Source organism: Sander vitreus, chromosome 1, assembly GCF_031162955.1.
Source record: "Sander vitreus isolate 19-12246 chromosome 1, sanVit1, whole genome shotgun sequence".
NCBI lineage: Eukaryota > Metazoa > Chordata > Actinopteri > Perciformes > Percidae > Sander > Sander vitreus.
Genome location: NC_135855.1, coordinates 20,544,496 through 20,560,082, shown reverse-complemented (window position 1 = coordinate 20,560,082; position 15,587 = coordinate 20,544,496). Strand labels below are relative to the sequence as shown.

Below are 15,587 nucleotides of genomic sequence, written 5' to 3'. Positions count from 1 at the left end.
GTGACGGTGTCACCTAATCATTTCTAATAGGGCTGCACAATAAATAGTTTTTTTTTTTATCGTCGTGATATCAACTAGCGCAATAAACACATCGCGAAAGGCTGCGACATATTGCGAAAGACACAGATTCTTTTGTGTTAGTTGAAAGAAAATATCAGTAGAAAACTGCACTTTAAAATGTAACCTTTTTTTGTGGTGCCTAATATTCAATTCAATGTTCAATAAAAGAATGTTGGAAATGATTTCCCTTCATTTGTTTCAAACTCAACAAGCTAATTGTTGTATTTTAGCAGAATACTGAAAGTAGCTGAAAGGCAGAACTGAGTACACTTTAATATCTATATATATATATATATATATATAGGATATATATATATATATATATATATATAGGATATATATATATAGGATACATATATCTATATAAATATATTTTTTATTTATTGCAAGTAATATAGTTATCACGATATTCAACAGCATTTTCGCATATCACATATTTTCCTCATATCGTGCAGCCCTAATTTCCAATGACCAGATACTCATAAGTAATGAGCCCAATACTCATTAAAACAAGGTGCCTTTATTAATGACTATTATGTCACTTATTCTAACAGCAGTATTATTTATCTGGTGCATTGGTGTGTGAATGATGATGATTGTTTCCATTGTTTTCTTAAAGAGTAATTTGTGATGCTGTTTAAGTTTGTACGCATGATGTTATTAAAGGAACATGTGTTTCCTGGAACAATTTAACTTAGTTTAAAGTAGTTGTTTTTCGTGGCCAGGTTGGCTCAGTGGGTAGAGCAGGCACACGTGCTTAGAGGTTTGTGCCTTGGCGAGAAGTCCAGGGTTCAAGTCCGACCTGTGGCAATTTCCTGCATGTCTTCCCCCTCTCTCTCTCTCACCTAGCTGTCCTATCGAATAGAGGTGGAAAATAATGAATTTTTCATTTCTAAGATACCATTCTCCATGCACCTTGTCAGTAGTTTTTCTTTGTGTTACATCTGCCAAGAGTATGTAGTGAAAACCATGATTTATGTAAATGGTGCAAAATCACGCAATCTCACTTTGCTACATACATTATGTTTCACTCTGAACACAGCACTGGTTTCTGGCTTTTGCAAGAAGTGATGTGTCATTGTGCCCCGAGGTGCCAGCAACATGCATTATACATAGAAAGTAAAGGAAACTAGTTTACTGATAAGATTTCAATCTAGAAAGGGCTCATGTGTGTGGAGGTATTTGCTGTTGATTCAACAAGAATGATCTATTAAATATAGAAGAGCAAGGAAGTCTTAGTTATGCTTTGGTCTTTACTATCTGTAAATCTAACTGTAAATTCAAGCCAAACTTAATATTCTCTGAAGGGACGTTTTGTCTGCAGACAGTGCACTCATAGAACAAACACAAGTAGAAAACACATACTGTATCACAGTCAAACTTTTTGTTTCTTTTCTTTACAGTAAAGTCTATAGTTACATGATACCAATATGACATCTGTACCAGCCAGAAGGCAATTAGCTTAGCTTAACATTAAGACTGGAAACATGGGGAAACAGCTGGCCTGGCTCTGTCCATAGGTAATACAGATCACAGCAGAAAGTCCAGCTCATCACCCCTTTACAACGACAAATTGTAACCCTCACACTTAAGATTTTGTGCGGATGAAGCAAAGAAATATAACGTGTTTAACTAGTGAACTTTAGATGTGCTAATAAGCTGTTTTTTTTTCAACCTTCAGACGGAGTCAGGCTAGCTATTTCCAGTCTTTATGCTAAGATAAGTTTATTGCTTCCTGACTGTTGATTGTACTTAACATATAGAGCAGATGTCAAATCTTTCCTTTATTATTTGTATCTGGCTTTGGGTAATAAATGGTACGTTTTCCCTTCCCCCAACCTCCCACTATGTTTGAATTTCTTAAATGCAATCTTTCAAGGCCCTTGCAAATAGTCAATAAAACTGTTACAAAGCAACACTTCCAGTACATCACACAAAACTTTATTCTTTTTTTATTTAATTTTTTTTTTTTTCTAGGAGGGAGACCATTAACAGATACTTGGGGGATATGACTCTGGACCAGCGACGGGCATTTGGCTTGTGGTACAGCAGAGGTATGCCCCCCTCCAACATCATCAGAGCTCAACGGTCATTCATCAGGGACACTGGAAACCTGATCGCCTACCTGCCCTTCTACAACTTCCAACACCTCTCATCTGCTCAGGTAACAGCCCTCTGAGCTCTGACACCTGGCTGGGAAACGTGAGAAGCCAGGACTCTGTCAGTTCGATTAGCCTCCGGGCACAGCAAAGCTATCTGTCACATACTGGTCAAAGAAAAGCACAGACAGACTCTTCTTTCTCTGTGACCACCAATGTGTGTCATATGCTTGTAGCTAATGTTCAATAAGTAAAGATAGGAACACATGAATTAAGAATGACCTGAAGATAAAGAGGTTACTTGCCTAACAGTGCTAAACCATGAATTCAAAAGGCTTTAAAGGAATAGTTTGACATTTAATACACTTACTCGCTTTCTTAAATATGAAGCTACAGCCAGTTAGTAAAACTAACTGGCTGTAGCTTCATAGCTTCATATAGCTTCATATATAGCTTCACAGTACAACCACAAAAAGCCTAGTTGTTTTGAAATGCTTTTGTACGGATTTGATAAACAAGATATAACATTGTAATTTTTTTGCTTTAGAGGTGCTGTTTCAAGTCTTTATGCTGAGCTAAGCTAACATAAGGACATGAGAGTGGTATCAATCTATTTATCTGTGCCTGGCATATATTAGTGAATGTAAAGTATTTCCCCAACCTCGCAAATAAGCATTTTTCTGGAAAATGCCAAACTGTTGCTTTGAATGGGTTCATGATTCTGTAGGATATGAAGACAGCTGAATTATTTCTTCTCTAATATTTATTTCTCACATTTTCCAAAACTAATTAATGTAACATAACATATTCAGACAGAAGTTACCCATATATTTCTTTAATGTTTCCACAGCTGTTGGATGGGCTGGATGTGTTGCTGAGAAACAGCCTCACTTCTCTAAAGCAGGAGTTCATAGCTTACAGCATCATCAGCACCTACAGAAACCTGACAGCTCAGGATTTTACCAGGTTGGGAATGACTGTACATGTACACTGTTTATTAGACATGAACTCAGTAGGTGTAACCGTAGATATCATAGAACTTGGCAACCAAACATTGATATTTAGTTTGATTAATTTAGAATTATTGTTAGGTACATTTTGACCCCTGTTATTATACTAACTGGCCTAAGTGTAAAGCATGTTAACAGTCGTGTAACTTGTCATGTTAACAGATTGTTTGTATGTTGCTTCCATTATTGGTTAATGTTACATGAATATGAACAGTTAATATACACTATATGTATTGATGAATTAGACTCAACAACAACTAAATACAACTGACACCCTAAAAATACGGCGGATCAGCGAAGGGCATTTGCGTCACTGGCAGCACCAGATTTAGTTTAAAGGGGAACTATGCAGTTTTTTTTAGCTTAATTTACTTTAACTGAACAGCTTCGGAGTCATTGGAATGGTTATATGACTTTTTTTTCCGGGTTGAATGGTGGTCGTCTCGCTTGCTCCTAGCGCCTGTGAGAGGAAAAACCACCCTTGCAACTTTCGGCCAGCCAGCCGCCAGCCTCAGCATCAGGAAGTATCGCGTGATATCAGGTCTCGCGATGTATCGAATTGCTTCACGGCACTGCACACATACGCCCATTCAGGAACCGGCTAACAAGGTAGCGATGGAATTTTTCACACTATCGTCAAGGCTGAGCCGGCAAAAAAGAAGCAGAAAGCTAGGAAAGCATTGTCGGAGGAACAGAGAAGAAATGGCCAAAACTGCATAGCGCCTCTTTAAAGAGTAAATGACCTAAAGGAAAATAATTAGTCAATGATTTTGATTCATCAACCAAATAACTGCAAAAAAGAAAACAAAGATGGCTATTTTGCACAACTTACAGTGGCCTAGTGGAGATCTAGGAGAGTGGAGAACAGTCTGAAACAACTTTTTTATTTTTATTTAAATAAATAGATATTTAATCTAGAGACCCAGCAGAAACATCGACCACAAAGGTAACATATTACTATGTAAACTATTAACTTCATCACTTCTTTTGCTTTTGTGGACATAATGTCTTACAAATGTATTATGGTCATATGGGCTATGGGCGACGATGAATGATGAACAAAATGTATATCTACATTTTTTTTGAAGGAAACCTCTCATCTGCTCCCAGATGTTTGTTGTTAAAACAGCGTTTGTAATTTTAGGCTGGGTAATCTCTCATGCCTGGCAGACCCAGAGGACCTCCTTGTGTACAAAGGCACTGTGGTCTTCAGTATCATCCGGGACATCGTTATGAACTGCTCACGAGAGGGACTCAGTCTGCCCAGCCGTCTAGTAGGAACAAAGAAATGACTGTCTGGTTTCTTTATTGTTTTTAATATGTGTGCTTTCATTTAACAATTGCATTTAAGGAGTATTTATAAACTATATGCTGTATCTGTTCTTGTTCTGAAACTCATATCCAGATTTCTAGTTTGTTACTGAACAGCACAGAATTAAAGGTCCCCTCTTCGCTCAGTCCCGATCGACTGGCAGAGCTCGCCCACCTCCTGCCGTTGCTGGGTGTGACTTTCCTGCAGGGTCTCACCCCGTCGCAGCTGCTTGCTGCCCTTCCTGCCCTCAACTCTGTGTCATTCAGCCCTGCACAGGTAGAGGAGCATATTCAACCTGTAATGTACAGTGGAAGATGTACTGTAGGAATTATCATTTACAGTATAACTGGATTTCTATTACCATTTAACATTTAGTGTTTAAATAAATGTCTGGGGTTTAGTCTGTCCTTTCACTGCATAAGCCCCTATTTGTTATACGTGGTTGGGTTTCCTGACAGCTGGTGGGGCTTGTAGACTTGAGGAACAGCTGACAGGCAGTCGTTCTTCAGCACACTGACCCCTGAGGTGAGGCAAAGACCTGAGCTTTACTTCACCCTCAGCTATCATCTGAACTAGACTTTTACTTTTACCTGCGCCTCACAGCTGTCTTGCTTTTATATGTCATAAGGAGTCTTGAGAGGATTAACCTCTTCAAACCTACAGATAGTTTGTCGGGTCCATCATAACAATAATGTTCAAGCCCCACAGAACCCACTTTGTTTTATATTCTAGGAAATAGTGAAATAATGGTGAAGACAGCATCTTGGATTTGAATATTTCACCCATTATAAACCAGTGATACAGAGCTGGAGCAAGTACATGCGGAATACCAGTCAATTACTAATTAAAAATGACCACTTTAAATGTAATTCCTTTTTATTAATGTGCTGTCTTTCTGTTTTTCAGGCTTCCATAATTGTAGACAAGATGTCTTCAATTAGCACTGTGAGTAATTTGTAAACACATCACATTGTGAATTAAGTACAGAGATGCCATCTGCATTTTTGTGCCCTGAGCCTAACACCTTCCTCCCCTCTGCCCAGCTGACTGCTCCAGGCCAGCTGCAGCAGCTCGGCTCCCTCACTGTGGGAATAAAGACAGAGACCTTTTTGACCCTCACCTCTGACAGGCTTCTGTCATCCCTGCCTGCCATGGCCCAACACACACCAGGCCTAAGCCCACCACAAGCCAATGCTATCTCCACCAAACTATGGGTACAACACACACACTCTTGGAGCGGGGAGACACATTCACATTGATTTGAAGATTTTTATGGAAAAATCCCATTTTTCAAGTTTTATCAATGTAAGGCAGGGGTTTCAAACTCAATTTCACTAAGGGCCACACTATACAATGAGAATCACATTAAGGGCCAGACATGTATAGTTTATTGACATGATTTTATTTAATCGAAAGTCAGAAAATGTTGACTGTATTGTTGCATGTCTCATACAGCTTTGTCACTTACAGTTTGGTCGACATAAAGCCCTAAAAAGTCAGCAAAAAAGTTCCTTCATAGAGTTTAGTAAATCAAGCTAAAAATAATGATTGCATATTTTACAACAACCTGTTTCACAGGCCTGAATTTGCAAACTCACTGCTTCTGTGGGAATTTCTGAATGTCAAAGTCGGCAAATCTGCCAAATTCTGTTTTGAGTGTCGCGTAATTACAGTTTGAAAACAGCTTCTAAAATTTGTTGTTAACCTAAATTGATATGTGGTCCGGATCAAAACCTGCAAGGGGCCTGATTTGGCCCGCGGGCCTTGAGTTTGACACGTGATGTAAGGTGTCAGTTTAGCTTTGTTAGCGTCAATGAAAAAATGTTAAAGAAAATTGGAATAATAAAACTAAAATAAAATGTCGAATAAACAAGCCGTAGGCCTAGTTGCTATTGCACGCACACTTCAGTAAAGGAATGATGGACTTTTGGCACTTTTATAGCTCATTGCAATTTTATTATAATGACATCTATATTATATGTATTTATGTCTTATGTTTATCTATTGTATGATGTGTTGACTACTGTTTGCAAACCAAATTGCCACTTGAGGACATTCAATTAAATTTGATTCCAATCCAGAATTGAACTGGTTAGCCTATCAGAAAGGACGTAGGATCTGTAGAGGACGGCTGCAACACTTCTCCTTGTGTTATCTCACCTCTTTCCTGACCAGGGCTTTCCAGAAGTAATCGGTTGGCTGGATGATGTGGAGCCTTTGCTCTATTGCACGCCCCTGCTCAGCATCCTGTCCAGGACTCGTCTGCTAGTGAACAACATCACCACTGCATCCAAAAAACCCTGGAACACACAGCAGGTATCACACAGCCCATTTTGCATCGACACACAGAATGGAAGCCATGGTATTCAAACGTTTTGCATACAATGGCTAATAAATGTGTTGCCTGCAGCTCATGAGACATCATCACATGGTGCATATGCAGAGAGGTAAACAGTTCAGCCAAAAAAAATGTATTTGACAAGTTGTTTTGTTTTAGTCAAGTATCAGAGAAGCAAAAGAATATTCAGTAGTTAACGACGAAAATGGAATAGTTGAAGAAAATGAACTAACAATTAATCAATTAACTAACAAACAAATAATGGCTTGGTGCAAATCAGATCAGTTATGTAACATTAACTTTACATTTTGAAATTTGCAAGAAAACAAAAGTAGTTGTAGAGATTAATTGAGAAAAATCTTCTACCCCATGGTGGAATATGGCCATTGAGTCTTTAGTTAGTTCATAAACACCTGCTTGAAAGCATCTAACCCTGAGCCTGTGACTTTTACTTTGTGTTATGATCTCTTCATGCTTCCTCTGATTAAGAGTGCTTCCTCTATTTGCCATGAGAAGGTGTGTATGACAGTATCTTGATTAACCACTAAATTATTAAGTGGAGAAGCAAAAGCAAAGGCGACATCATCACTAACTAACTAAGTCTTTGAATGGACCTGCCTGTGAATACAAACAACACAGACATAACTATCATACACTATTCATATCACATTGCCCTTGTCTCTGATCATGAAAACTGGTTAAAAAAGCAGCCCAGAACCTGCATAAACCAGCATGTTACAGCATAACACTTAACGCAACATTCTGTTTTCCATTTTCTTCCATAGGCTGAAGCAATTTTCAAAGAGGTGCTTGAAACTAAACCAAACCTAATTAAACTAGATTTTCTGTAAGTACAGTTTTGTAGGTTGGTTCTTTGCAGCTTTCCAGATGATGTAACAGTTATGTGCATCTATTGACCTCACCTCTTTATGTAATCAGGAGTCTGGGAACAGTGGGTCAGGGTGTAAGCTGCAAGTTCTTACAGGAACGTGTCAGTGCTGATTCATCGCCTACTTCAGTGAGAAGAATCCTGGCCTTCCTCAGGCAGCAGCCTGGTCCTCTTCACACCTCACTGGTAAACTTCACCTGTTTAATTGTTGCCATTCTATTGTCTATTAGATTTCTGACTTCACTAAAAAGAAATTGTCTATAATAGACATGTCATATATGTCCTTAGTCATGCGTGTTTGTTCTTTACAGAAAACGTGTGTGATTGAGGAGCTGTACCAGTTTGAGTTCTTCTCTGAGCTGCTCAAAGATCTTGGAGCTGAGATTGCCCTGTCCATGCCGTAAGTCAGAAACTGACATTAATCACTCCATTATTAATGTGTTAACACCATTTCAGATATTTCTAAATTATTGCAGGAGAATGGCCATCTCATTGTGAGTAGATAAGAATAGAACATGATGGCAGGAAATATATGGGAAACCCTTGTGTACTTGTCAGGTTTGATCTACAAAAAAAATAAGTCTAGTATATGAAGGATAGTATACTCTAGTAATATTGAAGGTAAAAAGGCCACTCCCTCCATTTGGAAATAAAATATGTATTAGATGTACCATTTATTGACTATATAATGATAAATATTCTTTGTCATTTTGTGTGTGTGTGTGTGTGTGTGTTTGTGTGGTTGCTTGCAGGGTGAGCACCATTAAGAAGTTTCCCACAGACATGATGGACACTCTAAGGAAGATGATCGTTCAGGACCCTCATCACTTTCTCTTGCTGTCTAGAACAAAACAGGAGCTGCTGGTGGACAAAATGGTGCAGAGAATGGTCAGTAGAGCCACACTGTGTTGCTGTACTGATCCCTTTCCTCTTTTAAAAAGAAAGAAGATGATGGAAAGCCAAGATTTTCAGTTTGAAAATTTTTAGGAGTTCAGCAGTGCAGAGATTGTCATATTTGTTGTGTGATCAGTGTTTTGTGGACTCTTTCTCTGCAGAGCATGTACACTGGGGTGTTCACTGAGCAGGAGTTTCGTTCACTGGGCATTATGGCAACGTTTGTGGTGGATGAGGTTTTCATTCAGTTGGACCGCAGCTTCTTCATCAACAATCTGGTTTTCCTACGGGGGCTCTGCTACAGCAGCAGCAAGATGGACATTGTGGCTCGTATTCTGCAGGAACCTGCCGCCTTCGGGTAACGTTATCACCTCAAACTGAAACTGAATTTTTAACTGTTGGAATTAGATTTATTCAACAATGAATTTTTGAACAACGAGGCAGTGTAACCATGCCATTACATATCCTTTTTTTTATTTTTTTATTGGAGATCCGTTGTATAAGCCTGTGGCTTCTTGACCTCTCATGACACATTTCTTTTTTCTTTCTTTTTTTCATTATCTGGATTTTATGCACGCTCTAATCAATGTGCAAAAAAAAACAACTACAATTCTTTTGCAACTTTTGAATTTTCAGTTAAGCCAGAATTGTTGTAAAACACATTACAAATGTGTGAATTTGGCTTTGTGTTTATTATATTTGGCCATTATGAGACCTGAGTTAATCAGCACATTTGTCAGTGTGTCTGATTAAGCAAATCAGCCTTGTAGTAATGTACATTTAGAGTTCATCCAGTAGGGTTTTAAAAGTGTGTGTGGGATTCCTAAACCTATATAAGATATGCAAGTTTACAGTTAGGGGGGGAAACATGGAATTATGTATAGGAGATTTCATATGACAAAAGCTCTACCAGGTAGGTGATGATGTGTTCTTCTGTTTCTTCACAGCCCAGTTAACAACTGGAACCAGACAACACTCAGTCAGGTGGACTGGTTTCTCTTCTTCTTGCCTGACGACAAACTGCAGGAGATTCCCCTGGTGAGTTTACTGCTGTATTTTTATTTGTTTGGTATAACATCTTCATTGCTCCTTAGATTGAGGAACATTTATAACTCATTCCTGTAACGGATTCGTTCGATTTATAGAAATCCATAGTGAGGCGTAGGGATTGTTACTTGATCCCATGGCAGGTGATGCCAACAAAGGCCGTAAATAAATCACTCAGGTGTCACATCTCCAAATAGGTGTCAGGATAAGGTGCTGAAGTTCCTGTTTTCTCGTAAACCATCTGTGTGGGTCTCTACTCTCTACATGTCCATATGTGTTGTTTGTGTTTCCACAGGCGTTGATGACTGTGGGCCGTATAGAGAAGCTGTTCATGAGCCAGCGTCGGTGGGCACGTGGGGATGTGGGGATCTTCTGTTCGGATGAGAACGAGAGGAGGAGACTTTTTGAAAAGCAGCAGTTTGTTCTACAGTTTTTCCTGGGCTTCCTCAAAATTAATGCTGGATCACGTGAGCACCACTTTGGTTCCTAAAGTCTCTGAAATAACCCTAATGGTACACTTTCAATGAATAGTTGGACATTTGAGGAAATACGCCATATGTCTAGAAGACGGATATCACCCTCTTAGTTGTCCGTTCAATGTAAGTCTACAGCCAGCCGTCGGTTAGCTTAGCTTAGCACAAAGACTGGAAACAGGGGGAAACAGCTAGCCTGGCTCTGTCTAAAACATAACAAAATCCACCTACCACACCTTTTTAAAGCTCATTCATTTACACGTTTTAACTTGTTTAATACGTACAGAAACCAAAGTGTACAAACAACATATAGTGGTTTTACAGGGGATTATGTGGGGAACTAACCTCCTGGAGTCTTGTCGTCATTGTGAGGAAGCTCTATGTCCAATGTCCCACTATTCCTTTAATGTACGACAATTGTGTCAAAATTAAAGTTTTTTTTTTTTATGAAGTATATGAAATTAGTCATATGCTGTATGTCAACAGCATATCCTGATCAGATATTTGTGTCTGTGTCCTCTACCAGCGACTCCTATGGTTCCTACTTGTGAGATTCTGCATACAACAGTTCCCTCTGCCTGGACCTCCAACAGCCTGACCAGCATGTCTTCATCGGCCTTCTCCAACTGTCTGGAGCTGATGGGACGTGACCCGTTCCTTGCATCCTACCAGCGCATCCAGGTGCTCAGCAAAGTCAAACAGGTGAGCTCCTTCTGTCATCCACCTCAGTCCATTTAATAACCTCTCAGATGTGTTTTATTCAAGGCTGTACAGGGTAGCTTCCCCTCTTCAGTCCAGACGTTAACACTGTGTGTCTGCTCTGTCTTTACTTGGTATGTGAAGATATACGGCCCCGCCTCGTCCTTCTCCCAGTCCGTGATCTCTCAGCTGGGTGGAATAGCGGTAGAGCTGTCACTAGGGGAGCTGAGCAGCCTCCGACTGACTGAGCGAAGTAGCATCGCTGCTCTGGGTGCTGTCAGTACCTGGAACAACAGACAGGTAGCTGCTTTGGCCTCATAAATTAACATATCCCATAGATTTACCAGACTGCCTGCATTAACTCAATGTTGACCAAATATGTACTGTAGTCAAGACCAGAATATGACATTTTTTGATTTACCATTATTAAAAAAAAGAAGTAAAATTCTAAAATGTGCCTTATTTCATGACAACTGAGAATTCTTCATTCTGATTTATAAGCAGAGGTCAATTCATTTCTAGAAGTCAGACAGTATAGCTGGACACCTTTGATGCAGGTGTCTACCAGTATTTAACTCCAAGCTTATAGCTGCTTAGTGAAAACCACACACAATTTTTGAACATGTTTGATATAAACAGAAATCAGTCATATAAGTAAATGAACGACTGACAGTTTTTTGGCAAGTGACCATTGTATAAGTAGGACAACTGATGTTCCACAATACACCTTTTTCACAGCAGACCTTTTGACTTGTCATAGCAGGCAAACAATGGCTCAGTTCTAGTATTAATGAGCTATTCCAGTAGGCCAGCATGGACAATAGCAGGACCTTCCCTAAGTGGAATGCAGCCAATTGTTAATGTTATTAAATACACCTGTGCTTTTCCTACTGCGAAATGTCTGCTGTGAAAAGGTCTATTGCAATGGATGACAAGGAGACAAAGGATTACATAAAATGACCAGAAAGCTGTTAACTCTTCTCTAAAAAAACAAATAAAACAATATAACTGTCATCAAAGTAGAACTTTTTACAGGGCTGTGTATAAGACTGCATTAGTTTTAGCAAGGTGTACCTAATAAACTGAGTGTATGTTTAAAGAGCATATCTGGATCATAATTCTTGTTGTCATCCTAGCTTTCTGCACTGTTTACCACCGTGTTAAACTCCACCAAGCAGAGTCCGAGCCAGCTTGACTCTAGCGTACTGGTGGCGATGGGATACATTGTGTGTGGAGCTAAAACAACAGAGATGAATTCCTTCAATGCTATAGAGTTCAGGTGAGCAGATGAAAAAAACACACTTTTACAGGCAATTATTAATGCCTTTTTTTTTTAGAATGACTCTGCTGCTGACAATATTCAGTCATAGTAATGTCCCTTCCCTCCCCCACTCTCTGTGCTGTGTCTCCCCCTGGTGGCTGCAGTAAAGCGGTGCTCTGGCTGGGGCAGCTGAAGCTGTCCTGCTCAGAGGAGCAGCTGCTGGCTCTTGTTGGGCTGCTGGCCCACAGTCTTGCTTTTGGACCCATAAGTTCATGGGGAACCGATGTCTTCATTGAGATCGGAGTTCTTGCAGGTATTATGCATTCACACCACATGGCTTTTTACCAATTTCCAATATTTTCACACCTGCATTCACGAATATTGTGAATTTATGTTCATTCTGTAGCTAATTGCACTGTAGACAGCTGGACTAAATCACATTGTGCAAGGAAAAAAGTGTCAGTTCTACATAGCGTTAATTGGATATCTGATATAATATCTGTCTGGCACAAGTATCTTATTCAAGTTCCTCAGTCAAATGCTGTGTTCACAACCTTAACTTAAAGCCATCTTGTTTTTATTATTTATTTTCTTGGCACTCTCTAAAGGTATACTGTGTCACTCTATTATTGCTGGATCCCAGTGTTTTTGACTCAGGTGACCTTTGCGCTTCTTCACTCTATTTGAAACGTTTTGCACTTTTTACAGCTGGTCTTCCAGACATGGCGATGTCAGCTTTAGTGAAAGAGCAAATAGAAGGAATCACATCTGCAGCTGTCTCAATGATACCACCTAATAAGTTTGCTGTAAGTCAACATTTAATAAAACAAAAACAAAAAGGATTTCATCTATGTTCATGTTGGTGAATTTATTCTAACAAATCCTTATGTTTTCTTGTCTTGTCTCTGCCGTCTGCTCCTCTGTCTGTTTTGTCATTTCCTCAAAGGTGGTGTTTAACCAGAGACAGATCAGCATGTTCTCCTATGAGCAGGCTACTGCAGTAACTAAGGAGCAGCTCTCTGCTCTGTCAGATGTTCAGAGGACAGCTCTGGCTCTGGCGTTAACACCGTGGGAAGACAGGCCTGTGAATTTCAGAGGTAAACCACTGAAATATTTTGTTGTCCACAGATGATTGTAAAGTATGGCAGTTTTCCAGAAGCTTACTTCATTTTTTGCTCTAATCGAAGTTGTGTCCCAATTCCATACTAATACTATACATGGCAGTATGTTATATACTAATATTTATAATATAGTGTCTTTGAAGTGAGTATACAAGAAATGTACTGTTTGCACTAAATGGAAATCATATAAGACTGACAGTATTAACAACTATTACACTCCAACTACAAATAAAAAGCTTTTTTTTCTTCCAAATATGTAATCCTTTACTTTTCTTGTTTTCTTGTTTGAGATCATCCATCTCACCATCCTCTGCAATTTTTTTGTATTTTTTCCTAGATGGAAGTAGCTCCTCTATGTCCTCTGTGCATCTGCAGATATATCATACTCAAAAATCAAGCACATTTAAAATAGACATATTTGAGTGAACTTAAATCCCCTATGTGTAAAATGCTTTCAAATTGGTGGAAGATGATTTTTTTCTTAGAAAAGTGAGACAATCCTGGTGAAATTTGTCTTTTTGTAAATTTCCACAATGTATTCTAAGTATACCACTTAGAGTCACCAAAGCCAGATATTATCATTATTAATTTTAAATGTTTTAATTGTGAATGCATTTTATACACAAAACCTCAGTTAGAGTAGTATGTAGTGTGGAATTGGGATTCGTTATGGGACACAATTGGGGCTTTGATATGCGCTTCAATTATCTCACAATTGCATATATCTGTTGTATGGACTAAATGATACAATTGAATACATTGAGAGTGATTGTGAGCGTATATGTATGATGATGTGTTTACTGGGATTCAAAATCCTACATCATATAAAAAGAAACAGAAACTTGAAATGCATATTTCTCTATTTGTTGTTATTCCCATAGTCAGTCACAACAGCTCTGAAAGAGAAATGTACAACTAATACTGGAATGTCAAAACCGAACAATGTTTTACAGTGTTTTTTGTTATGATTATGACATACAAAGGCTGAAAACACACAGGGATCATATATTGCATGGCTCTATATTCATATTGGTTTCACTGTGTTCAAGTAGGGAAGTCACTGGGGCTGGCACTGAGCCACAGTCCTCTGTGTCTCATACTGGGACTGCTGATGCTGCTGGTCCTGCCCTGCCCTGACCTGATCTGCCCTGGCTCATGACCCCACTCACCCCTGCTGGATCGGGAAACACCTCCTCATCCTCTTTAAAAGAAGCAGAACTTCAGGACTTCTATATAGTGTATTTAATGATGAGATTGTAATTTATTTTGTGCAACTATAATTTATATATACATATCAACATTCAGCACTGAAGGAACCAAATGCATAGTTTAATTTTAAAAAATCAATACATTTTCACAGTATAAACATAAACAAGTCTAACCAACTTTTTTTTTTTTGATAAACCTGTATGAAGCCCTACTGTTCGGATGTATCCTTCTCAGGGATGTGACGCCTAGAAAAACAACCCAAACACTTAAAAGAGTTAAATATAGTTATTATGAGCAAATCAAAGTTGTGTTGCAAACCTACAAAGTTATATATTTTTGTGAAATTATATAATATTTTTGTCACAAGAGCTCTAATGTTTGCTACATTTATATATGTGTGAGTTATCTTGATTATATAACAGGTACATAATGCTCAATGATACCTGATTGTATTAGTTTTGGTCAACTTCAGTCTATTTTTGCTGTGAGTTTTGTATTGTTGTGCACACTTTCTGGTGTGATAAATATAGTCCTAAATTAATAAACTGAACCAATCTGCCTCTGACTGACTTGATTTAATATTAATACCTCACATATGCAGTAATAATTTGAGTAATAATGTTTATATATACACTACCGGTCAAAAGTTTGGGGTCACATAGAAATGTCCATTCCACTCCATTACAGACAGAATACCAGCTGAGATCAGTTGCATTGTTTTTTTAATCAGGGCAGCAGTTTTCAGATTACATTATGTGCTTACATAATTACAAAAGAGTTCTCCAATGTTGTAGACAGAGGTGGCTGAAGAAACGCTTGAAATCCATGCTTTTTGGTCTAAACGTCATACCCAAATGAAAAGTGGTACAGCTCCCATGTACTCTGACACTCTGGGGTGTGCCTGATATTGTAAAGGAAACACTCTCAAGTTTTTGTTATAAGGGTCAGGGTGATTCTAGGCCTTATTGACACAGAGTTACAGAGGCTAGAATGGAGGTTTTTTTATTTCCATCCAAGTCATACATCTGTAAAATGATTAGAATACACTGCTGCAAACACATCTGGTGAGATACAGACAACACAAAAAAGCCAAAAAACTACAAAATACAACACTTCTCAAATACACAAACACACCCACATCAATCACCTTTCCAATGATACCAGGCACACCCCAG

General features: G+C 38.7%; 1 protein-coding gene across 1 annotated transcript; it reads left to right on the top strand.

Moving 5' to 3' along the window:
* Nucleotides 1–4,556: 4,556 nt before the first annotated feature.
* On the top strand, nucleotides 4,557–14,977 carry strc1 (stereocilin 1; the record flags this gene model as incomplete). Its single annotated transcript, XM_078258542.1, has 18 exons — nucleotides 4,557–4,757; nucleotides 5,388–5,426; nucleotides 5,525–5,695; nucleotides 6,657–6,797; nucleotides 7,605–7,666; nucleotides 7,759–7,894; nucleotides 8,020–8,108; nucleotides 8,461–8,596; nucleotides 8,764–8,960; nucleotides 9,550–9,640; nucleotides 9,945–10,116; nucleotides 10,649–10,824; nucleotides 10,966–11,121; nucleotides 11,958–12,100; nucleotides 12,247–12,395; nucleotides 12,791–12,888; nucleotides 13,029–13,179; nucleotides 14,256–14,977. Coding segments are annotated over 18 exons (2,415 nt in total), but the record flags the coding sequence as incomplete, so codon positions are not given.
* Between the last annotated feature and the right edge of the window lie 610 nt (nucleotides 14,978–15,587).